At 43.5% G+C, this 24,731-nt stretch overlaps 1 protein-coding gene across 1 annotated transcript in view; it reads right to left on the bottom strand.

Annotated features, from left to right (window-relative positions):
• Nucleotides 1-3,559: 3,559 nt before the first annotated feature.
• The window catches only part of Gid4 (GID complex subunit 4 homolog), a 28,561-nt gene continuing 7,389 nt past the window's right edge, over nt 3,560-24,731 (bottom strand). The window contains exons 2-6 of the mRNA XM_027427296.2: nt 24,360-24,419; nt 19,810-19,917; nt 16,201-16,302; nt 13,295-13,425; nt 3,560-6,928 (exon numbers count right to left, since the gene is read on the bottom strand). Coding sequence (XP_027283097.1) covers nt 6,865-6,928; nt 13,295-13,425; nt 16,201-16,302; nt 19,810-19,917; nt 24,360-24,419 — 465 coding nt within the window. The 3' untranslated portion in view covers nt 3,560-6,864. The remainder of the gene's footprint in view (nt 6,929-13,294; nt 13,426-16,200; nt 16,303-19,809; nt 19,918-24,359; nt 24,420-24,731) is intronic.

Raw genomic sequence — 24,731 nt, 5'->3', positions numbered from 1 at the left:
TCCTGGTGGGTCCCTCTGCTTGTCCTCTGTCTGCTACAGAGCAACCAGCAGGATCCTTTAAACTTAGACCAGATCATGTGCTCCTCTGCTCAAAGTCTCTTCTAATGGCTCCCATCATTCAGTAGAAGTCAAGGTCAGCCAGTCTTTGGGATCTGACACGTAAACAGCTACACTTTAGCATCTCCTCTACCCTTGCCTCCTCAACTTACTTCCCCACTGGCTCCCGTCTCAGGACCTTTGGCCTGACTGTTTAGTCAATACAGCACTCTTACTCCTGCCTCATGACCTCTGAGTGGGCTGCTTCCTCTGGAAGGCTCATGCCATACATAAGCCTGGCTCGGTCTCTTTGTGCCAGGTTTTTGTTCAAAGATCATTTAAACATCACCCACTTAATAAAGCTCAGACTGACCACATCCTTAAAAATTGCAGCCGTGCTGGGCGTTGGTGGCGCACGCCTTTAATCCCAGCACTAGGGAGGCAGAGGCAGGCGGATCTCTGTGAGTTCAAGGCCAGCCTGGTCTCCAGAGTGAGTGCCAGGATAGGCTCCAAAGCTACACAGAGAAACCCTGTCTCGAAAAACAGCAAAACAAAACAAAACAAATTGCATCCGCATCTTGCTCCAGCTGGAACTACCGATTTTCTTTGTCCTGCCTTTTCCTGTCCTCTAATGCCTCTCACTCATCATTACCTTCACATGACAGCCTCCCTTATTATGACCATTGTTCCGTATGTGTTCTGTAGACCATTCTGCTGACTCACGGATGCAGCCAGAACACAACACAGTGGTTATCTGTGTTAGTGCTCAGAAGAACCAAAGGTAAGAGAGTCTTTAGGACAGGACCTGTTCCTTCTCCTAGAGCTTCCACTTCTGATGAATGCATACTTTCTATGACAGGCTGCTGTTGCCCAGTGCTATTCTTTTTCTGTGCTAGGAATTAATGTGTTTACAAGTGTGTGGGTCTGCGTGTGCGTGTGCGTGTGCGTGTGTCTGTAGGGACCAGAGGTTGATATCAGATATCTTTCTCACTCTGCCTTTTAATCTTTTTTGATTATCTTTTATTTTGTGGGAGAATGGGATGCGTGGAGGTTGAAGAACAACTTGTGGGAGTCAGCTCTCTTATCATGTAGGTCCTGGAGATCCAACTCAGGTGGTCAGGCTTAGCACAAGCACCTTAACTCACTCACCCATCTCCTTGACTCTCCACCTTTGTTTTTGAGAAAAAGTCGTTGAAATTGGAACTTGCTGTGCTAGGCAGTGAAGCACACACCTTTAATCCCAGCACTGGGATGGCTGTGGGTCTTTTGAGTTTGAGGCCAACCTGGTCTACAGAGTGAGTGAGTGCCAGGATAGCCAGGGCTAAACAGAGAAACCCTGTCTCAAGAAAAAAGAAGAGAGGAGGAAGAAGGAGAAGACAATGGTGATGATGAAGACTTGATGGTCAGCAAACCCCAGAAATCCTCATGTCTCCACCTACCCAGTGCTGGATTACTGGTGCATGCTTGTTTCATGTGGATTCTGGGGACCTGAACTCCGGTCATCACTCTCCTGCACCAAGTACTTTACTGACAGAGACATCTATCTCCCTAGTCCCCTGTGCCCCAGTGCTGTTCTGAGGCTTCACTACCAAAAGCCTGTATGATTTTCACCCACAAGTCTGTATTTAAGCCTTAGAGCAGTGGTTCTCAACTTTCCTTATTCTGGGACCCTTTAATACAGTTCCTCATGTTGTGGTGATCCCCAACCATAAAATTATTTTCACTGCTACTTCATAATTCTAATTTTGTTACTGTTATGAACCATGATGTAAATGTCGGATATGCAGGATATCTGATATGTGACCTCAGTGAGAGGGTCATTCGATCCCCAAAGGGGTGGAGACCACAGGCTGAGAACTATTGCCCTAGAGCCTTTCTCATTTTCAGTGGGACTCACACCATCATTCAAAACCTTTGTTGCATGCCAGACTTATGGTGGGAGCTTCAGGAACACCAACCAACAGGATGCATTCCACCTAGCACAGGGCTGTTGGATTTGAGAATTTAATCTTGAGCAGGCAAGGTCTCATTATGATGACTAAGCTGGTCTGGAACTTGTGGGCTCCATTGTACACAACCGCACACAGTTTGACATAAGGATTTAAAATGAACTCTAGGGTGGAATGCAGCCAGGTTTGAGCGGCCTTGCTTCATCATGCCAACTAAAGAAGCTGTGGAGAAATGAAGAAAGCTGAGACACCAGAAGGGAAAACGGCAATAGTAAACTTGAATTTAGCAAATACTTTTCTACAAACAAGAAACTTTATATGTTTCCTTGTTATGTACAAATAAGGGAGTTTCAACCTGGAGATGTTTTTGAAGAAAGTTCGGACAGAAAGCTGCTCAAGAGCACTCAGTCCCAGGCACTTTGCTTCTGGCATCAAGGCTAGTTGTCTTTTTTTGTTTTGAACTGTTATTTTATGTGCATGGGTATTTTGCCTGCATGCATGTTTTCAGACACCACATATTTGCCTGGTATCTGCAGAGACCAGAAGAGGGCGTTGGATCTGGAACTGTAACTGGAGTTAGTGTTGGTTGTGAGCCTTAGCCTTCTGTCCTAGCTGCCCGATTCACTCTTGAGCAACACCTATGCCTTCCTTCTAAGGTGTGCTTGGGTCAGTGCAGACAGACCTCATGCTTGTAATTGTCCTTCTGTCCTGTTTTGCAGCTGGATTTACACGTAGCAGAATTTGCACACATTCTATTGTTCCTATAGAAGCCTCAGACCAGGGCAGACAAAAGGTTAAATTTTGGATATTTAAGAATTGAAGTCAGGCAGTGGTGGCACAGGCCTTTTATCAGAGATCCATCTGCCTCTGCCCCTCAAGTGTTGCAATTAAAGGCATGTGTCACTACTGCCTGGTTTAAGATGAGGATCTTGTTTTGTGGCTCACGGTGACAGTCAACCTAATTTTCCTTGGCATTCCAGTTTAAAATTTAAGTCTCTTCAACATTTGAGACTGGTTCTCAGAATCTCAAATTTTCTGGCCACAGCCTAATGAGGTAATATTGAGTGTCTGTGAGTTATAGACTCTGGGATGGTATAGAAATAGAGGCCCAGAGCCTACTGCCAACACCTGGCTTGAGCACACTGTGGTGCACCCCTTCAGCAACCTAAGTACCCATGCTTTAGGACTATGTCGTTCCCTTGGTATTGTGAGCAGCCTGAAGGCAACACTTGGCTCTATCAGCGGTCCATGTATATACATATATAGATATATCTACTATGTGATGCCAGTTTATTTTAGCAATTAAGAGTGGAATAAAGAACCTGAATTCTCCTGGGTCAGCAACTGAGGTAGGTGGATTTATGACAAATTACTGTCATTCAAACTACTAAACCTTATGTATTTATTGTCATTCAGTGAATCCTGACACTGTGAAGATACATGTGTTCATTTACATGTATGGCATAGCTTACTCATGACAGTGGCCCACACAGGTTTCTGGCCTGCCTCTGTAGCTAAAGAGGCCACAATGGGACTGACTAGTTTCTTTTAATGGAACTGTTTTGACTTAGAAATTGGACACACACTGCTTAAATACCTTTATTATTTTTTTTAAAAATTATTTAGACATTGATAGCTCTGTAAAATACTTCTCCCATTGCAAATCTTCAAACCCTTTCCACAGGTCTTCCATAAAGAAACAAAATATTCATACTTTGCGCCCATTCAAATTTAATTTTTAAAAAACATTTAAGATTCAAAATCAAGTATTTTTCTTTCCCAGAACTTGTTAGTAATTTTAAACCACAATGTAACATACTTAATGGCATTTCTTCTTAAAAATTAGCTTATCAGTGACTATTTTATGAGGAAAAAAAATCCATTCAAGGCCTTAAAGAGAATATAAATTCCCTGCTTCTGAAAGCAAAAAGACATTGAGAAACAAACCCTTTTGTTCCTCTGGAGTCTGATTTCAACACTGCTAACAGCCAGCACCCTGTCTGGCTTCCTACTTAATATTAGGCATTGTCTACTTACTTTTGGACTGCAGCTGAAATGCTAGACAATCTTTAGGGATGGGTGGGTAGAAGGGTAAAGCAGGGCATGGAGGGCCAAGGCTGGCCATAGCAGGCTACAGCACTGGAGCCTTCTGAGTGGAGGGTAAGACCAGCCAGACCTCTAGTCCCTGCTTGGGGCTGGCTTGTTGGAGAACAGTAGGAAATGTGCAGTCTGCACTTACTTCTCAATGTTAGATACAAGTGTCAGTCAAAGATATTGCACACGGTACCAGAGGCATGTAAACCACCAACACAGCTTGGGGAAGAGCTACAGATGGAGACAAGTCCCCAGAGGTCCTTCAGGGACAGAAAAAGAGACATCACTATCCATCAGGTAGGAGTTGCTAAGTGACATGGTTATCCCTGTCCAATCCGCAGGGCAGACTTCTAAGCAAGTCTTCAGGTGGGTCTGAAGGCTGCTAAAGGCACCCTTCCCTCATTTTTCCAAGTACAACTGGAGCACTTCCCTAGCTAAGAAAGGGTAAGGAGCTGGGTGTGGTGGTTCACACCTTCAACCCTAGTACTCCAAGCAGTCGGGTGGAATTCTGTGAGTTCAAGGTCAGCCTGGTCTACATAGTGAGTTCCAGGCCAACCAGAGTTACAGTGAGAATCTGACTCCAAAGAGCCCAAAAGGGGGGCGGGGAGGGGTGTGTGTGTGTGTGTGGTGTGTGTGTGAGTCCCTATGCTACAACCTGGCTTGCCCAATTTACAAGAGAAACTGTTCATTGATGTGCCACTTGAGTTACACACAAGCCCCAGTTTCAGGGTGACTCCACCTACTGCTGAATGATACTTGTATGGTACACACAAGGGTTGACTGGCATGGTAGAAAGGACAGCCAGAGAGTTCAGTGTGTGCTGCAAGGAGAAAGCCAGCATAGTCCCTCAGCCTCCTTCACTCTTCAGTGTTGCTCTTCAGCTTAACTGAAGTGATGTGTCCCATGAGTGTCAGCCACGTGTTTCTCAGCAGAGCCAGCCATTTGATGCACAGCTGAATTTTGATGTCTTTTGTTTATAGATGAAGTCTAGGTTCACCTGAGACTGACCCTACCTCCTGGGCTCAGCTGTTGAGTAGCTGGGACTATAGGTGCATTACCACATCCAGGTTGCTTTTCAAAAGCAAGGAACCCTGTGATTCAGCATTAGCAATGGATGTGAGTTATTTTTTCTACCTAAGCCTTGGATTTACTTTTATGGTTTGTGGGCCCTGATTTTACTGAATGGGTAAATTGTACTCTGTTCACAGTCTTAGGACTACAGATATCACAAGTATCTGCTGGTTCCATTCCCCACTTCCTGCTCTTTTAAGGCCCCCCCGAACAGTCAGTATTAGTAACATACATACAGCAAACAAGGACAATCAACCTGCTACCCCTGGTGTTCCTTTTCCCAGCACTGGGAATGGAAGCAAGGTCCTCTTATGTGACAAGCTAGTGCTCTATCAGCTGTGCTCCCGGCCCTAGTGCTGTATTTATTTTAAAGCTTTTTCCTCTTGCGTTTGAACCTGTAAACCACCAGAATTCCCCCAAAGCCCTGACCACATCTGTGGACTACAACTGATGCCAATCTATCAAGCTTTTTAAACATTTAGAAAAATCAAACCAAACTAAACCAAACCAAACCAAATCAAACCAAAACACTCCTCTCCCCCACACTTTGGCACATGAGCCTGGAGTTATTTGAGCGCATTTATCTTTCCTGCCCGCCCCATCTCAACATTTCAGTCTTCCTTTCCGGAGAATGGAGACCCTTCTGCCTTTGGAAAAGGTTGTCATGACACACTGATGTTTTGAGTAGCAAAAGGAGGAGGCACAAATGCTCAACTGGCCCCGGAAACAGTTCTTGTGTTTAGCACTGTAATTTATGCAATGCTGAGAAACTTTTGTACCAGATGACTTGTTTTAAAACTGCTGGTTGATTAAATATACATATAGACATAGATATAAAAATCAATAAGTCAACATTTGTTGTTTTCAATGTGAAAACGATAAAATGTAATTCGGAATAATTGTGCATTTGCCATAGGGTCCTTGTTAAAGGTACCATAAAAATAATAATTTTGTAATAAAAAACTCTTTTATTTTAGTATTGCCCTCAAGTTCAGAAGTTTGGAGCAAACGTACTAAGAAAGCAGTTTGGGATCTACTCCCACCAGGGATCTGGAAGCCTTAAATTTAGTGATCCCCGTCAGCAGGCCCAGGAAACTCTACAGCCATGTGCGAGTCTTGCACTTGTACAGGGCTCAGCAGAGCCACCGGCCCCACAAAACATCCAAACTGGAATCAAATCTGATGAAGCCCACCAGGGCCCCCACCTCATTTCATTGGTGGCAGATGCTGGGCCCAGCCAATTCCTCACACAGAGCTCTGGGGCACAAGTTACTGGGCTCTGCCTTTCCTTGGGCTACCAAACAAGCAACTGGGGAAGGAGTAGGGCCTGGGTGGGGACCACTGAGCACCAAGGCTGAGGTGACCCAGGAGCTGACCTTCCACTCGGCTAGAGGCAGGCTGAGGACAGATGGCATTTCTGTGATGCAGAAGTTAGCTGTGCAGGAAGGAAAGTGCATTTAAGGTTGCTCAGAAACAGATGGTGACCACAATGCCGCAGGGAGGAAGGAGGGTAAGAGGTGGACAGCTCCCTCTGCCTGCCTGCAGGTTGGCCATGCGCCTTGGGTCCTGTAGGTTAACATTCATGCTTTCTGATGAAGTCTGCTCATGAAGAAACAGGAACACACCTCTCCTGGTTCTGGCAGGTACATAATTTTCTTGGCAAAGCTCTTTGTTGCCAAGTTCAGTTTTATTTGGCCGCTGCTCTGAACCTCTGTCACCGGAACTCATAGATGGGTGCACTGTGTTCAGGAACATGGGTCAGGTTGAGGGACTGATACCTGCAATAGGGGAGAGACAGTACAGAGGAGGTTTTTTTGGGTATCCCAGACAGAGGAGGCTGGAGAACTTCACCCAGGGCCCCTGCCAATTATACCCAGACTGAGGTGCTAAACCATTTTTAGTTATGTATATAAATGTAGGGTCACCAGCAGTGGTGGTGCACACCTTTAATCCCAGCACTCGGGAGGAAGAGGCAGGAGGATCTCTGCGAGTTTGAGGCCAGCATGGTCTATAAAGTTTCAGGACAGCCAGGGCTGATACACAGAGGAATCCTGTTTTTGACGCCCCCCCCCCACCCAGAAAAAAAATATAGGGTCTCACTACATAGCTCTAGCTGGCCTGGAAATACCCATGTAGACCAAGCTGACTCAAATGATCCATCTGCTTCTGCCTCATGAGTCCTAGGATTAGACATATTAAACATATGCCTCAATTTTGTTATATTTTTGTTTTCTTTTCAGTGTGTGTGTGTGTGTGTGTGTGTGTGTGTGTGTGTGTGTGTGTGTGTGTGTGTGTACATCATGTGTGTGTCTAGTGCCTATGGAAGATAGAAGAGGGCATACGATGCCCTGGGACTAGAATTAAAGATGGTTGTGAGCCACCATGTGGTGCTGGGAATTGAATCTAAGTCATCTGGAAGAGCAGCAAGTTCTCTTAACAGCTGAGCCATCTCTAGGTCCCCATTTTGTTTTATTTTTAAAATGAGGTCTCACTATTCAACCCAGCAATCCACCTGCCTCAGCCTCCAAGAAGCTGAGAATACAGGTATACACCAATATGTCTGGCTTTGTTAACTCATTTTATAAATGCCAAGTTGCACCTAGCTAGTTTGTTCCCTTTGTCCTTGTTGTTGCTCCACTAGTACCATGCATAAGAATTGTTTTTAGACAACAGCTCACAAAAATAAGACCCTAAGGCCAGGCATGGTGACATTAAGCCCTTTATGCCAGTATGTGAGAGCAGAAGCCCGTAGATCTCTATGAGCTCCAGGACAGTCAGGGACACAGTGAGAACCTGTCTGAAACAACAACAAAGCCTGAGTTGGGCCTGGAAGTGCAGGTCTGTAATCCTAGATACCAGGTAGCCTGAGGAAGGAGAATCACAAGTTCCTGACCATCTCAGTTCATGGTCACCAAGTAAACTAATGTCTAAAAACAAACAAACAAATGTAACTCAGGCTCTAGGTTCACATAACAGAAGCAACAAAACAAAACAACAACAATAAAATAAACTAAAGAATAAGAACCAGGACCCCAATTAGCTCCAGGAAGAGATGGAGTTCACCACCTCTCTCCTAGTTGTACCCATAGAGACACTGGAGAGAAGCACCTAACAGCTGGCCATGAGTATTTCCCTATCCCCACTGCTTCCTACTGAAACGTGATATATAAGGTGGGATGCCGGGAGATCTGGAGATGTCTGTTTCTCCCTTCAGTAAGTATTTTCAGAGGATCAAGAAAGAAGTGGACAGTCTCCATGTAGGGATAACTCCTAGTCTGTTTTAATTAATGTCTGGAGGATAGCTCTCCCTTATTTGCTTCACTAACAGTGGAGAACACAGGAAAAGCAGTTTATTTCTAATACTGATTTTAAAATATGGGCTGAGGATGTAGCTTAGTAGTGGAGAGTTTGCCTAGCATGCATGGGGCCTGGGGTTACACTCAAGCACTAGAAGGAAAAAAGAAAAATCACGACAGGGCTATGAGGACAGTGAGATGGCTCTGTGGTAATGGTGCTTGCCACGTAAACCTGGACACCTGAGTCTGAACCCACACAGAGGTGAACAGAGAGAACCAAGTCTACAAAGTTGTCCTCTAACCTCCACATGAACCATGATACATGCATCCACACCGTGCCGTGTACACACACATCATGTGCATACACACAGTAACTTTTTTAGAAAGGCTGACAAGGACTGGAAAGATGGCCCAACAGATAAGAGCACTGGGGTTTGGTTCCTTGCACCCACACAACGGCTCACAACCAGTTCCAGAAGATCCAATCCAATGCTCTTTTCTGGTCTCTGTGGACATGCAAGTGGTGTAAAGATATATATATATATATATATGCATGCAAAACAGGCAGACACATAAAAAATATTTTTAATTTAAAAAGGCAGCAAGATGGCTCAGTGTGAACCTGGTTGGTGCCAAGACTGAAACCTGAGTTTGACCCTCAGGACCCATATGATGGAAGGAGACAGCCACCATCTTCTGTTGTGGCATACAATGCATACACCCAGCACCCCCACACCACACAAAATAAATGAATGAGGTGCTGGAAAGATGGCTCAGTGGTTACAAACATGTATTGCTTTTACAGAGGACCAAAGTTCTAGCCCGGCGTTGGTGGCGCACGCCTTTAATCCCAGCACTAGGGAGGCAGAGGCAGGCGGATCTCTGTGAGTTCGAGACCAGCCTGGTCTACAAGAACTAGTTCCAGGGTAGCCTCCAAAGCCACAGAAAAACCCTGTCTCAAAAAAACCAAACCAAAACAAAACAAAAATCAAACAGAGGACCAAAGTTCTACTGCCAGTACCCATGTTGGCCTGCTGCCAATAGCCTGTCACTCTGGTTGAGGGCAGCCAACCTTTTGGCCTTTTGCAGGCATCTTTATTCATGCAAAATGCACAAACAAACAATAAAAAATAAAAACAAATCTTTAAAGAAATGACAACCCCTGCCCACAAGGACTATGTATTACTTGTTAGGAATATGCAGCATTAAAATTACAATGAGGTAGTTCTTCATGCCATCTTGGGCAACTATAAAGACATGTTAACATGTTGGGGGATGACATGAAAAAACTGAAGCTCTCAAATCTTGCTGGTAAGACTATCAAATGGCACTGCCTCTGTAGAGAAGTCTGGCAGTTCCTTAGATGGTAAATATACTTAACATCTAACCCAGCACTTTTACTTGTACGCATATGCCCAAAGTAGAGGAAAACAGGAACTAAGAAACACACACCTACATTCATAGCAGCACTACTTTGATCAGCCAAAGATGAAAGCAACTCAAGAGTCCCTTCACTGACAGAAGGATGGACAAACAAATGCTGCAAAGACATGCAATGGAGAAATTGGTAATACATAAAAGTGCTGGGCTAGTAACAGTGATTGTGCTGTATAGTTTTATGTCAACTTGGTACAAACTACAGAAATTTGAGAGGAAGGATCATCAACTGAAAAAATGCCTCTATAAGATCTGGCTATAGGCAAGCCCATAGGGGTGCTTTCTTCATTAGTGATTAATGTGGGAGGGCCCAGTCCATTGTAGGTGGTGCCACACATGGGCTAATGGTTCTGGGTTCCATAAAAAAGCAGAATGAGCAAGCTAGGACACTGTACTCCTCCAAAGCTGCTGCATCAGCTTCTGCCTCCAGATTCTTGAACTGGTTGAGGTTTTGCTCTGACTGCCTCTGATGATGAAATGTGATATGAAAGTATAAGTGAAATAAATCCTTTCCTCTAAGAATTGCTTCTGGTCACAGCCATCACAGCAATAGAAACCCTCATGAAGACTTGGTGCACACTTCTAACTCAGTACCCAAGAGGCAGATGTGGGAGATCTAAAAATTCTACATATAAACCTGGACTATATAGTGAAACCGTCTCAACCAAAGAAAAATCCCCACACATGCTGTGAGAGGAGTGATTCCTAAAAGCATTTTGCTAAGTGAGATGCCTGACACAAAGGCCAGGTACTGCAGGATTAGGAAAAGTTTGTTGTTTTTTTTTTTTTTTTTGGTTTTTTCCAGACAGGGTTTCCCTGTGGCTTTGGAGGCTGTCCTGGTACTAGCTCTTGTAGACCAGGCTGGTCTTGAACTCACAGAAATCCAACTGCCTCTGCCTCCCAAGTGCTGGGATTAACGGCGTGCGCCACCAACGGCCGGCAGGAAAATTTTTTTTAAAACTCACCTGAAGACAGAACAATTACTGAAAGTCACCAACAAAGAATTTGAATCAACCTAGACTAGGATCACTCACGACCAGGAAAAAAAATCTAAAAGGAGCCGGGCATTGGTGGTGCATGCCTTTAATCCAAGCACTCGAGAGACAGGCAGGCAGATCTCAGTGAGTTCGAGGCCAGCCTGGTCTCCAGAGAGAGTGGCCAGGACAGCCTCCAAAACTACACAGAGAAACACTGTCTCGAAAAACCTAAATAAATAAAAATCAAATGGGACACAATTTTAATTATATATATATATATATATATATATATATATATATATATATATATATATATATTCGAGACAGAGTTTCTCTGTAGCTTTGGAGCCTGTCCTGGAACTCACTCTGTAGACCAGGTTGGCCTCGAACTCACAGAGATCCTCCTGCCTCTGTCTCCCGCGTGCTGGGATAAAAGGCATGTGCCACCATTGCCTGGCTCCATTTTATTATTTATTTATTTATTTATTTATTTATTTATTTATTTATTTATTTGGTTTTCGAGACAGGGTTTCTCTGTGTAGCTTTGGAGCCTATCCTGGCACTCGCTCTGGAGACCAGGCTGGCCTCAAACTCAGAGATCCGCCTGCCTCTGCCTCCCGAGTACTGGGATTAAAGGTGTGTGCCACCAATGCCTGGTTCTCCATTTTATTTACTTAGTTTTAAAGATTTTATTTATTTATTATGTATACAACATTCTGCTTCCATGTATATATGCACACCAGAAGAGGGCACAAGATCTCATAACGGATGGTTGTGAGCCACCATGTGGCTGCTGGGAACCGAACTCAGGACCTCTGGAAAAGCAGTCAGTGCTCTTAACCTCTGAGCCATCTCTCTAGCCCCATCCATTTTATTTTTTAACCTTTATTTTTTTGTTTGTTTGCTTGTTTTTTTGAGACAGGGTTTCTCTGTGTAACAGTACCGGGACTTACTTTGTAGACCAGGCTGGTCTTGAACTCACAGAAATCTGCTTGCCTCTGCCTTCTAAGTGCTGGGATTAAAGGTATGCACCATTACTGCCCCCCCCCTTTTTAAAATTCTATTTAACTTTTTATTTATGTGTGTGAGCCTGTGTGAATTTATGTGCACTACATATGTGAAGGTACTCGGAATAAAAGGGCATTAGATTCCTTGGAACTAGCATTATACAGGCAGTTGTAAGCTGCCATGTGAGTGCTAGGATCTGAATCTGGGTTCCCTGGAAGAACATGAAGTACTCCTAACTGCTGTGCCACCTCTTCATCCCAAGTGTTCCACTTTCAGAAAAGAAATAAGGTGCTTCCTGGTGTAGCTAGTCCTCACTGTATAGCAAGGAGGCACAAGAGTCCTTTAAAAGATGGCAAAAGCCATCACTTGCGGTGGCCTTCTCACCATAGCCTTGGAGGAACATAAGGCAGGGAGATGAACTTTCATGGCCCCTAGCTCAACAGACCAAGATCAAGTGCATGACAGGCAGTGCCAGCTGGTAACTTCGAAGGTCACACTGTCTATAAGAGATTACATTAGAGTTACTGCTAAATTCATGAGGAGTAAATATGAAATGAATAGGATTGAGGCAAGCATTCCTGAAAATGAAAGACTACCTAAAATTATATACTGGGTGTTGCTTAGTGGTAGACCACTTACCTAGTATGTACAAGGTACTAGGTTCTACCCACATAACACACATAAGTTAGTGTCTCGTGTGTGTGTGTGTGTGTGTGTGTGTGTGTGTGTGTGTATGTGTGTGTGCGCGCGCACACCTGTCTCTCTCTCTCTCACACACACATACACATTTAGAAATAAGACTAGAGAGATGGTTTAGTGGTTAAGAGTTCTTGTTGGCCTTGCAGAAAATCCAAGTTTGGTTCTCAGCATCCACACAGTGGCTCACAACCAATCATAACTCTAGTTCCTGAGGATTCAATGCCCTCTTCTGATCTCTACAGGCACCAGGTACACATGTGCTATACATATATACAAGCAGGAAAAACATTCATGCCTTAAATAAAAAGGCTTATAAATTTAACAGTATTTAGAAATTATATCTTTACATAATAGCCACTTTTTTTTTTCTTTTTTCTTTTTTTTTTTTCTGAGACAGGGTTTCTCTGTGGCTTTGGAGGCTGTCCTGGAACTAGCTCTTGTAGACCAGGCTGGTCTCAAACTTACAGAGATCCACCTGCCTCTGCCTCCTGAGTGCTGGGATCAAAGGCATGTGCCACCACTGCCTGACCATAATATCTACTTTTATTTCATTACTTTACTCTATAGGTAAGGAGGAGTCCCTGTTCTATGTGAGGTCATCTAAATGGCCTCAGTACAAACACAGAGTATGGAATTTGGACAGAGGTAGACTGAGAGAATCTCTTTCAGATGTGATGGCTGGAGTTGATGGCAACTTTTGCTGCAGCACCAGCCTTGAGATCCTTACCATTCTGAACTCCGATGATAGTAGTAGCCCTCTATGGAGGCTGCTGACTTCTGAAAGCAGATGTAATAGAAACCAGCAAAGGAAGCACCACTGATGTCTTTGATTGTGTGGTCCGGGACCAGGAACTGCTCCTACACATAGATATGAGATCAGTCAATACCTTCCCTTTCAGTAAGACACCAGAAGGTTCTAAAGATGGCTAGAAAAAAGGTCTCTGCCTGGTTTTGGGGTGGTGTTCATATATGTTACTACAGTATCCTACCTACCTTTCTGTGCACACAGGACCAGCAACTCAGAGGAGGGATCATTGCTGGAGATCTAACAGACCAAACAATATGACTTTCTTGTCTACTTACCTCTTGGAGACCGCTTGACAGAATCACCTAGGAATCGATTCAGTCTGGTTTTCAGGAACTGTCACTGGGTTCTGATTACCTCTGAGTCACATCTATTGCAGCCTGTGGTCATTCTGAGGTGAGAGTCCCTGTGACATCTCACTAAAGCTCTACCCTGGTCAAAGTCATAAGAACACACTACAGAGACAGGTGACCTGCCATTTGTGAAAGACTCCTGTTCTCCACAAGATGGGGTCAGAAGCCCCAGGGCTTCAGGGAAACCAAAATACAATGTGAGTTACTCTAAAAGAAATTGTTTGGAGACAACTCCACTGCTTTAACTGTTTTCATTTACTTTCCAATGCTGGGATGAAACCCAGGACTTTGCTAGACAAATGCTCTACCATAAACTATACTCCCAACCCTTCTCCTTCTCCAACTTTTTTCTTTTTAAATGGATTCTCTTTTCTGCCTCATTCAAACTTCAAAATACCATTTTTTATCTATCTATCTATCTATCTATCTATCTATCTATCTATCTATCTATTTATTTTTTAGGGATTTTATTTATTTATTATGTATGCAGTCTTCTGCCTGCCATGCCAGCAGAGGGCACAAGATCTCATTCAAGGTGGTTGTAAGCCACCATGTGGTTGCCTGGAATTGAACTCAGGACCTCTGGAAGAGCAGTCAGTGCTCTTAACCACTGAGCCATCTTTCCAGCCCCCATTTTCATTATTTATTTATTTATTTATTTATTTTGGTTTTTCAAGACAGGGTTTCTCTGTGTAGCTTTGCAGCCTATCCTGGCACTCACTCTGGAGACCAGGCTGGCCTCAAACTCACAGAGATCTGCCTGCCTCTGCCTCCTGAATGCTGGGATTAAAGGCGTTCACCACCAACGCCCGGCTTCAAAATACCATTTTAAAGTTTAATTTAGGTCTAAGATCTAGCTCAGTGGTAAAACACTTGCCTAATATGTGCAAAGCCTGAGTTACAGCCTCAGCACTGGAATAAAATTAATCTAAACATCAGTACAAGTTCTTTAAAGGATTAGATGGCATATTTCCCACTGAACGGCAGGCTGGGGAGGGAGCCTCAGTATGTGCTAGTGTGGGCTAGAGAGGGAAGCTCAGTATGTACTGGATAGCAGAGTGGGATGGAGATGGAGGCTCAGTATATACTGGATGGCAGATGGGGCTAGAGAGGGAAGCTCACTGTGTGCTCTCCTGCAACTGTCAAGTGAAGAAATGCTATTCTACTTCCCAAATGATCAGTCACACAAAGCACAGACAGCAAGCGACCACTTTAGTCTTCATGAAACTGTATCATATTCAAGCAGCTTCCTTTCTTCTTTTGGTTTTTCGAGACAGGGTTTCTCTGTATTGCTTTGGAGGCTGTCCAGGAACTCGTTCTATAGACCAGGCTGGCCTCGAACTCACAGAGATCCACCTACCTCTGCCTCCCAAGTGCTGGGATTAAAGGTGTGCGCCACCAACGCCCGGCATAGCTTCCTTTTTTTAATGATTTATTTATTTTGTGTGCATTGGTGTTTTGCCTGCATGTATGTCTGTGTGAGGGTGTCAGATCCCCTGGAACTGGAGTTAGACAGTTGTGAGCTGTTAAATGGGTGCTGAGACTCGAACATGTGTCATTTATTTATTTATTTATTTATTTATTTATTTATTTATTTATTTTTGGCTTTTTGAGATAGGGTTTCTCTGTGTAGCTTTGGAGCCTATCCTGCCACTTGCTCTGGAGACCAGGCTGGCCTCGAGCTCACAGAGATCTGCCTGCTTCTGCCTCCTGAGTGCTGGGACTAAAGGCGTGCACCACCAACGCCCGGCAACATGTGTCCTTTATAAGAGCAGCCAGTGCTCTTAATCACCGAGCCATCTCTTCAGCTCCCTCAAGTAGCTTTTTTTCTCCTCACAGAGCAGGCAATGGGAACTTGGGGTGGACAGGTGTTCCCAAATTTCTTTTACAAATTTGTTTCATGGCTTTGCATTCATGTGGTTGTAGATAGCACACTTCTATGGTAGAGAATCATAGGACTCTCAGGCAAAGGTCAATCCACTGAAGGACTAGAGGGAGCCAAGGTCCAGAGAGGGAAGAACTTCTGCTCTATTCCTGGCTCCTCATTTCCTGAGCACTGGGAAGAGGATGTGACTGGAGAGAAAGTCACTCTGATGGCATTTAAGCTTGTGGTAGGAATAGGTGCGGTGATGACTAAGTTCAAGGAAAGTGGCCCTGAATCCCCAGAAACTGGATGACTCATCCTGGAGGTTCACAGGATTCTTGGGTAGGAGAATGAAAGGAAGAGGTCAGAGGTGCCTACTGGCATGAATATGCCCACTAAACAGGATAACCAGCTTACTCATGTATGCTCTGGATCCACCACACAACTGCTGTTTACAAGTGTGTAGGGACCCTACCATGAAGACACACTGTGATAAGCAAATGGCATGAAGGGCCCCTGTGGGAAGGCATATTCAGCAAGAGGAAGTATGTGTGGGTGCTTTAGGATCTGGCATGTGGGAGTTTAGGGAGATGGCCTGGACAGAACCTTACCTTCCACCTCATGAAGACATAATCCCCATTTTTCAGTTCTTCATAATCGAAGTCATCTGAATTAAATGATTTTGCATACTGATAAAAAGCCAGAAACTTGCCCTAAAAACAAAACAAGAGTCTCAGTGATCCATCCACTGGAGCAAAGGTGGGTGCCTGAGCTCATGACACCTGGAAAGGACAGCTAAGTGGACAAAGCACTACTATACTGTGTGCCCAGTGAAAAAGAGCCAGAGAAAAAGGTCAAAGGTGGGAATGGCACAGTTCTAGAACACTCTACTATCAGAACACATAAGGTAAGATGGATTAGTAAGATTTCAGCAAAGAAATAGAGTAGTGCTAGGCATGGTGGCTCACACCATTAATCCCAAAACTCAGGAAGCAGGCAGATCTGTCTGAGTTTGAGGCCAGCCTGGTCTACATAGTGAGTTCCAGGACAGCCAGGATTACATAACAAGACTCTGTCTCAAAAACAAAAAGAGAAACAAAGAAAATACCGAGGGGCAAGGAGAGTCACAGTGAGTCCCAGCACTGAAGAGGCTGAAGAATCAAGAATTCAAGGTTCTCTTCAGCTCTACAGGGAAGTTAAAGCCAGCCTAGACTACATAAAACTATCTTAAAAAAACCAAAATGGTGCTGGACATGGTAGTGTGCACTTTTAATCCCAGGCAAGAGTCTAGAGGATCTCTGAGTTTGAGGTTAGCCTGATCTACATAGCACATTCAAGACAACCCAGGGCTGCATACAGAGACCCTATTTCACCCAAACAAAAGACAAACAAAAAAGGCCCGAGGAGATAGTGAAGATACCTGCTGTGCAAGCAAAAGGACCCGAGTTTAGACTGCTATGACCCATACCTAGAATGCTAGAGCTGCTTTCAGCTCAGTGAGATTGCCTCAAAAAATGTGCAGAACTATGCAGGAAGATACCTGGTGTTGACTCTGGCTGTGTACATGCATACCCTCCCACACACGTACCCAGACAGTTTTGTTTTTTAAATGTATACAGACACAAAAAACAAAAATTGGAAAACAAAGAACAGGACTAGAGAGTTTGCTCAATGGTTAAGGGCACTTGTTGCTGGTTCCCAGCACACACACATGCAGGCAGGCAAAACACCCATACACATAAAGTAACAAATCTAAAAACAAACAAACAAAAAAATGAAGAGTCAATTGAACCACTTTCTAACACCATGTCAGAGCTACGTGTGGTAGTGGACATATATAACTGCAACACTTGGGAGGCTGAGACAAGAGTATTCCAAGTTTAAGGCCTTTTTAGACAGTAAATTGAAAGATGAGCCTGCCCAATCAGAGAAGAGTCGATATAGGAAAGCCAGTTCTTGTGGTATGACACCGTATTTGTGCCAGCTATTCAAGTAGCAATCAAAAAGAGGTAATATATATACACATGTAGTCATCTCTTGGTACTTGCAGAGGGTAGATTCCAGGACCCTGTACAGACACCAAAATCTCCAGACATCAAGTCCCTCAAATAATATGCCCTGATCTACATGTGACCTGTATACATTATACTTCTATACACTGTCAATTGTCTCTAGGAAACTGGAATACCTGTGGATGCTTGAGACAGCTGTACTGTACTATGCAGAAAAAAGTGAAAATAAAAGCTTGTGTATGATGAGTAGAGACAAATGTTTTTCTTCTTTTTTTGATTTTTTGAGACAGGGTTTCTTTGTGTAGCCCTGGCTGTCCTGGAACTCGCTCCGTAGACCAGGCTGGCCTCAACTCACACAGCTCCACCTGCCTCTGCCTCCCAAGTGCTGGGATTACAGGCATGTGCCACCACCACCTGGCTTTGGTTTTCTTTTTAAAAGGATTTTACAGCACAGCCTTGTCTGGTCTTGGAACTCACTATGTAGACCAGGCTGGCCTTAAACTCTCATTGGTCTGCCTGGTTCTGCCTCCAGAGTGCTTAGAGTAAAGGCATATGTCACCATGCCTGGCAATATTTTTTTAAGTTTTATTTTTATTTTATGTGTGTGAATGTTTTACCTGCATGTATGTGTGAGCCAAGGAAGTCAGAAGAGGGTGTCATAGGTCCTGGAACTGAAGTTACAGACAGTTGTAAGCTGTCACAGACCAGAAGCTGAATCCTTTGGAAGAGCATAAGTGCCTTTAACTGCTGAGCCATCCCTCAGGTCTGAGATAGAATATTTTTTTACTAACATTTCCTTGTATTGTACCAGAGAATCAATGAGTTACTGACCCCAAACATTTTCAATCTATAGTCAGTTGAATACACGAAGTTTAAACTCATGGATACATAAGGACCAAAAAGAGGGTCAAGACAGAAGGCCCCTTAGAGAAGGCCTCACTCTCCCTGGGGTGCAGAAAGGGTATGGGATAGATAAGGTGTTAGTTGCGGGAGCAGGGGAGAAGGGGAGGGAGAGGGACTTGGGATTGACATGTAAAATAATCTTTCTAATTAAGATTAAAAAATTAAAAAAAGAAATACTTTAAAGATGACTAAGAGAATAAAGGAACTCATAATTGAAAAAAAAAGAGGGTGAAGACAAAGTTAGTATCTTTCTTAATGCTAAACATGGTTATTATAGATTTTTCCTTTCTAGTTTGTTTTTTTCAAATATTTTCAAGTAAGCATATACTTTATAAGAAACTATCTGAAATAAAAGGCCAACAGTGAAAGTTTAAAATACACAGGACTCAAAGCATTATAATATAGCTTGATATGTTAAGTCATAAATGTTGTCATGAAGATGTAAAGCATATGGAATCTTGACCACGGCTCTAGCTTTACGTGTTGCTAACAGGTAAATCTGAGGGTACAACAGCATGTCTGATTCTAGACTACAACAGGAAAGTGGTAGCACAGGCAGTTTACCCCACACTGAAAACTCAAGTTAAGCCCAGCAAGCAAGACCTTATCTCAAAAAACAAAAACAACTGGGCATGGTGGCATATACCAGTTATTGTAGCATTTGGGAGACTGAGCAAGAAGATTGCTGAGATTTTCAAACCAGTCTAGGTTACAGAAGAAGATCCTATCTCAAAACAAACAACATCCCTCTCTACAATGGTTGACCACAAAGGCTGGTATGACAGGACGAAAAACAAATTTTTGAAGATATAAGACAGGTAAAGATCCCAGGGCAGTAACTCTAAGTTCTTCTGACATGCTCACCACTGGGGAATAAGGGCACTGCACATATGACTGCTAAGGGCAGGGAATCTGAATTTCTCAAGCATGTCTGGCTGGTATGTAGGTGAAGTCTATTAGGATGAACAGAAAGAAGCAATGCAGTCTGCCCTTGCTGGGCTTCGTGAACAACATCCCCACTAAAGGCCACCCAGAACTGCTGCCCACCTCATGAAAGGAATAGTAGAGAAAAGACGGCAGAGCAGGGACACTGCCCAGGTTCTAACAGTCACACAGCTGTGCACGGAACTGAAAGACTGTTCTCATCACTTGGTATTTATGAGAAGGGTTGGCAGACAAGGAGCAACTGCGGCTTGTGTAGGAATAGGTTCTGATTAACTCCTGCTGAGAAACAGGGCCACAGGTCTAGGCCTGCCATTCTCCAGATGTCTTCAGCTGCCCAGGGCAGAGTATAGCTTTACTCACCCAGTGTTTCCGATCGACGTCTTCATCTGCGTCCCACTTGCGAGTTAAGAAAGGGTGTTTTTTGCTTATTATTTCTCCTTCAAAGAAGGTTGTAAGGGTCGGATATTCCTACAGCAAAAGCAAATATCCAAGCAAGACATTAAATGTGAATTTCTGATTGTTTTTGTTTGCAGTACGCAGGAATCTAAACCCAGGGCGGCTCCACACACTCAAGACACTAAATGAACACTTTATCTTGGTCCTGCTGATGGGACCTAGGACCTCAGGCTACCCAAGATGTGCTTACTTGCTTCCTGCCTATTTCACTGTTCAATCTTGCTATAACTTTTTTTTTTTTTTTCTTTTTCAAGACAGGGTTTCTCTGTGTATTCCCAGCTTTCTTGAAACTCACTCTGTAGACTAGGCTGGCCTGAAACTCACACAGATCCGCCTGCCTCTGCCTCCCAAGTGCTGCGATTCAAGGTGTGTGCCACCACTGCCTGTCTAAAAACTTCTTTCTAATACTTTGACAAGATGAACTACATTGCTAACAAACCAAACCACTGTTAGATCCAGTGATCTGCCAACAGGCTATAGAAACAAACTTGAATTCAGCTGCCCAGACAGTGAAGGGGCTCTGGGACTTTGGAGACTTTGCCAAAGCAAAGAACTCCACTTTGGTCTCACTTGATATGTTCTGGCCTCTTAGAAAAGAATTTGGATGTTGTCTACTATAAGTAAACTCTGAATGCTCTACAGTCAAAGCAGAGCATAGCTTATCATGCTGTTTCCTAGGGTGCCCCACCACAAAAGGCTCCAGAACTGAGCCTCCTTTGACCCTGGGCCACCTCTTCATGCACCCTCAAGTTCCCTTGTTCCTCATTTATACCTGTTTTTTTTTTTTTTTTCTTTTGATTTTTTTTTTTTTTTTTTTTTTTGAGGCAGTGTCTCACTATGTAGCTCTGGTTGGCATGGGATACCAAGAAACATCTCCCCAAACTCAAGGTCATTAAGGAGGTCTACTGTGACACCACTGCCAATGTGTGTTTTTATTATTAATTTGTAGTCCTGAGTGGACTCAAGGGCCTTATGCATACGAGACAACTGTTCTACCACTGAGGTACACTGCTAGATTCTGGTTTTCTTTCTTGTGCTTGTGCATGGGTATGGAGGCTGGACAGTGACATCAGGTGTCTTCCTTTACTGGTTTAGACTTTATCTTTTGAAAAATGGTTCACTGAATCTGGTGCTCACCACTGGCTACAACGACTGGCCAGCAAGTTTCATGTTCTGTTAATTTCCATCCTGGCTACACTAGAGTTACAGACACGTGTGGGCATGACTATTGTTTGTTTTTTAGACATGGGTGCTGGGAATCTGAACTCAGGTCCTTAGCAAGCATTTTGACAACAGAACCATCTACCCAATTCTACCTTCACCCTCTTCTGTTTCTTCCTCTTCTTTTTGGTTTTTCAAGACAAGGTTTCTCTGTGTATGTTATTTCTGGCTGTCCTGGAACTTGCTCTGTAGATCAGACTGGTCTCAAACTCAAGAGATTCACTTGCCTCTGCCTCCTGAGAGCTGTGATTAGCCAATACCACTGGCTCTCATTCCATTTCTTGTTTTTTTTTTGTTTTTTGTTTTTGTTTTTTCCTTTTTTTTCCCTGATAGGATTTCTCTGTATTGCTTTGGAGGCTGTCCTGGAACTAGCTCTTGTAGACCAGGCTGGTCTCGAACTCACAGAGATGCTCCTGCCTCTGCCTCCCGAGTGCTGGGATTAAAGGCGTGAGCCACCAATGCCCGGCAGAAGTTTGTTAGTTTTGTTTTTCAAGTTTCTTTAATTTTCTTTCTTTTTTTCTTTCTTTCTTTTTTTTTTTTTTTTGGTTTTTCGGGACAGGGTTTCTCTGTGCCACCATGGCGCAAACCTTTCATCCCAGCACTCGGGAGGCAGAGGCAGGAGGATCTCTGTGAGTTTGAGGCCAGCCTAGAGCAAGTTCCAGAACAGCCTCCAAACTAACAGAGAAACCCTGTCTCGAAAAAACAACAACAACAAAAAAACCAAAAAACAAACAACAACACCAACAAAAAAGGCATGCTCCACCACCGCCCGGCTTCATTCCATTTCTTAACAGTGAACTTCAATATACAAATCTAACATTCTCCCTACAAACTCCTACACTAACAGTGCTGGGCTGGGTTTCTCATACAGACATGTGTATATACAAACTGAAGAAATGAGATGGGAGATTTTCTTAAATGGAAATTTAATTATGTTAAAAAAAACTACACTAATCCATCTTTGGGAAGGACTATATAAGCCAGGAAATCAGTAGTATATTTTACTTTAATGATTACATACTTCTTAAGACTTACTTATGTTTATGTGTATGGGTGTTTTGCCTGAATATATCTGTGCACTACGTGTGTGCCTGGTGCCTATGGAGGCCAGAATAGAGTGCTGGATCCTCTGGAAGTGGAGATACAGATAGCACCTGCCATATGGGTGCTAGAAACCAAACCCCAGTTCTCTGGAAGAGCAGCCAGTGCTCTTGACTGCTCTTAACAATCTCTCTAGAATCCTCCTATAATTTTGTTTGTTTTTGTTTTTTGAGGCAGAGTCTTATTGGGTAGCCCTAGCTGGCCTGGAACTCACTATGTACACCAGACTGGCATTGAACTCAGAGATCTGCCTGTCTCTGCCTCTTGGGGGTTGAGTTAAAGGTGTGTGACACCACAGATAGCCTCCATATTTAACTGGAGGCTTGCTTACAGTTTTAGAGGGCTGGTCTATGATCAATATGAGAGAAGCATACAGGAATGGTGGTGGAGAAGTAGCTGAAAGCTTTACATGCTGATCTGCACGCACCAGGCAGAGATAGAGAGATGAGAGAGATAGAGAGATAGAGATAGAGATAGATAGATAGATAGATAGATAGATAGATAGACTGATTGACTAGACCTAGGATGGATTTTTGAAATCTCAAAATCTATCCCCCAGTGACAATCTTACTCCAACAAGACCACACTTCCCAATCCTTCTCAAACAGTTCCACTAACTGGGAATCACACATCACAAACATATGAGCCTATGGGGGCCATTCTCATTCAAACAACTACACCATCTAAAGGACAGAACAAAATGTTGAAAGGGTCCTAATACCATCGAAATAATTATGATTTAAATGGCTAGTTTACTAGGGAATGATTCTGTGTTGACTTCTTAAACCTTTAGGCAGCATATGAAGGTAACTATAATGCACTCCCCCAAATACAATAATGACAATGAATTGGATCCATCATGGTCAGAAGTTACCAAAAAGATTCATTATTTATTGAGGAAGGTACAGGAACCTTGAGCACTTGACTATATAGTGAAATTTAGGATAATTTAGAGATACAAAACACACACAAACTCACAAACCAGAAACACACCACTAGAAGGAAGTTTATTTGAAAGAGGAGTCAGGGAGGAAGACCAAACAGGTGCAAGGTGTAGCCACCAATAGGTAAACAAGTACTTCAGTTAAGAGTGAACAGATGGGTTAGGGAGATTGCTTAGTGGTTAAGAGCACTGGCTGCTCTTTCAAAGGACCTGAGTTCAATTCCCAGCAAACACATGGCAACTCACAACCATCTCTAATAAGGTTTGATGCCATCTTCTGACCTGCAGCATGCATACAGATAACAATGGACAGACACTTTTGACCAGTCTTAGGATTTGGCTAGTGTGGTTTGTATCCCTGCTTCCAACCACTGCTTAACCTCCCAAATCCAACTAAGGGTGAGAGCAAGGCCTTACCATCATGTACCCTTCAAAGCTGGGTTCCCGGATGCCTGCCATGCTGTTGGGATCTTTGGGGAACATCCCTCTCCCTACTGGTGGCTAGCTCAGAAATGCAAAGATAGCAAAATTTATACCTATGCTTTACAAGTATGATGCTTCAGTTCAAAATAGCACCCAAATAGCTGGGTGGTGGTGGTGCACACCTTTAATCCCAACACTCAGGAGGCAGAGGGAGATAGATCTCTGAGTTCGAGACCAGCCTGGTCTATAAGAGCTAGTTCCAGGACAGGCTCCAAAGCTACACAAAAAAACCCTGTCTTGAAAAACAAAAACAAAACATCTCCCAAAAAATAGTATCCAAAGAGTAAAGCTGTGATTTTGTTAGTGAATATGTGGCAAATAATCTAAAATTTAACTACCTCTCTGGCTCTTAGAATTTCAGAGGCTGAGACAAGGTAACTCAAGTTTGAGGCCAACCTGGGCTATTCTGACTCAAAAAAAAAAAAAATCACTAAAAAATGACTAATCACTCTTGCTGTGATCTGTGAGGGCTATGGGTGTAGCTCAGTGGTTGAGCGCATGCTAAGCCTTCATTTCATCCAAAGTTCCACGCCTAGGACCAAAGGGGAAAAACTGTGAATGTGGATATTTGCAAATGGACAGTCCAAACTGCAGTATTGTGGTCCACACAGTCAAGAAGATTCAACATGGAACTGCTGTTCTGGACTCTCTAAGCTGTTGAGCAAGCCACTGCGTTCCAATCCCATATCTGGCAATAAGCACTTACCTCTGTAAGGCCTTTAATCTTCAGGTACCCACAAAGGTAAGAGTTACCTGTGTCCACGTGCTGCAAAGAAAGGATAGTGTGTTATAAATGAGCCCTTGGAGTGCTTCAGAAATCCTTCAAGGCCAAGTCAGGGAGGACTAGAGGTCTGCATGTGCCTGGCACAATACAAGCCTCAGCTGCCTTTGGTACCTTCAGTTCTGACTGATAATGAAAATTATCTCAGGGGCTAGAGAAATGGCTCAGGCTCACAACCATCTCTGCCTCCAGTTCTAGGGGATCCGTCACCTTTTAGCCTCCATTGGCACCTACATTTGTGTGCAAATATCCATATGCAAGTATACAATACATAATTAAAAATAAATCTTAAAAAAA

This window comes from Cricetulus griseus, chromosome 7 (genome assembly GCF_003668045.3).
Source record: "Cricetulus griseus strain 17A/GY chromosome 7, alternate assembly CriGri-PICRH-1.0, whole genome shotgun sequence".
Classification (NCBI taxonomy): domain Eukaryota; kingdom Metazoa; phylum Chordata; class Mammalia; order Rodentia; family Cricetidae; genus Cricetulus; species Cricetulus griseus.
This window is presented reverse-complemented; position numbering and strand designations above follow the sequence as displayed.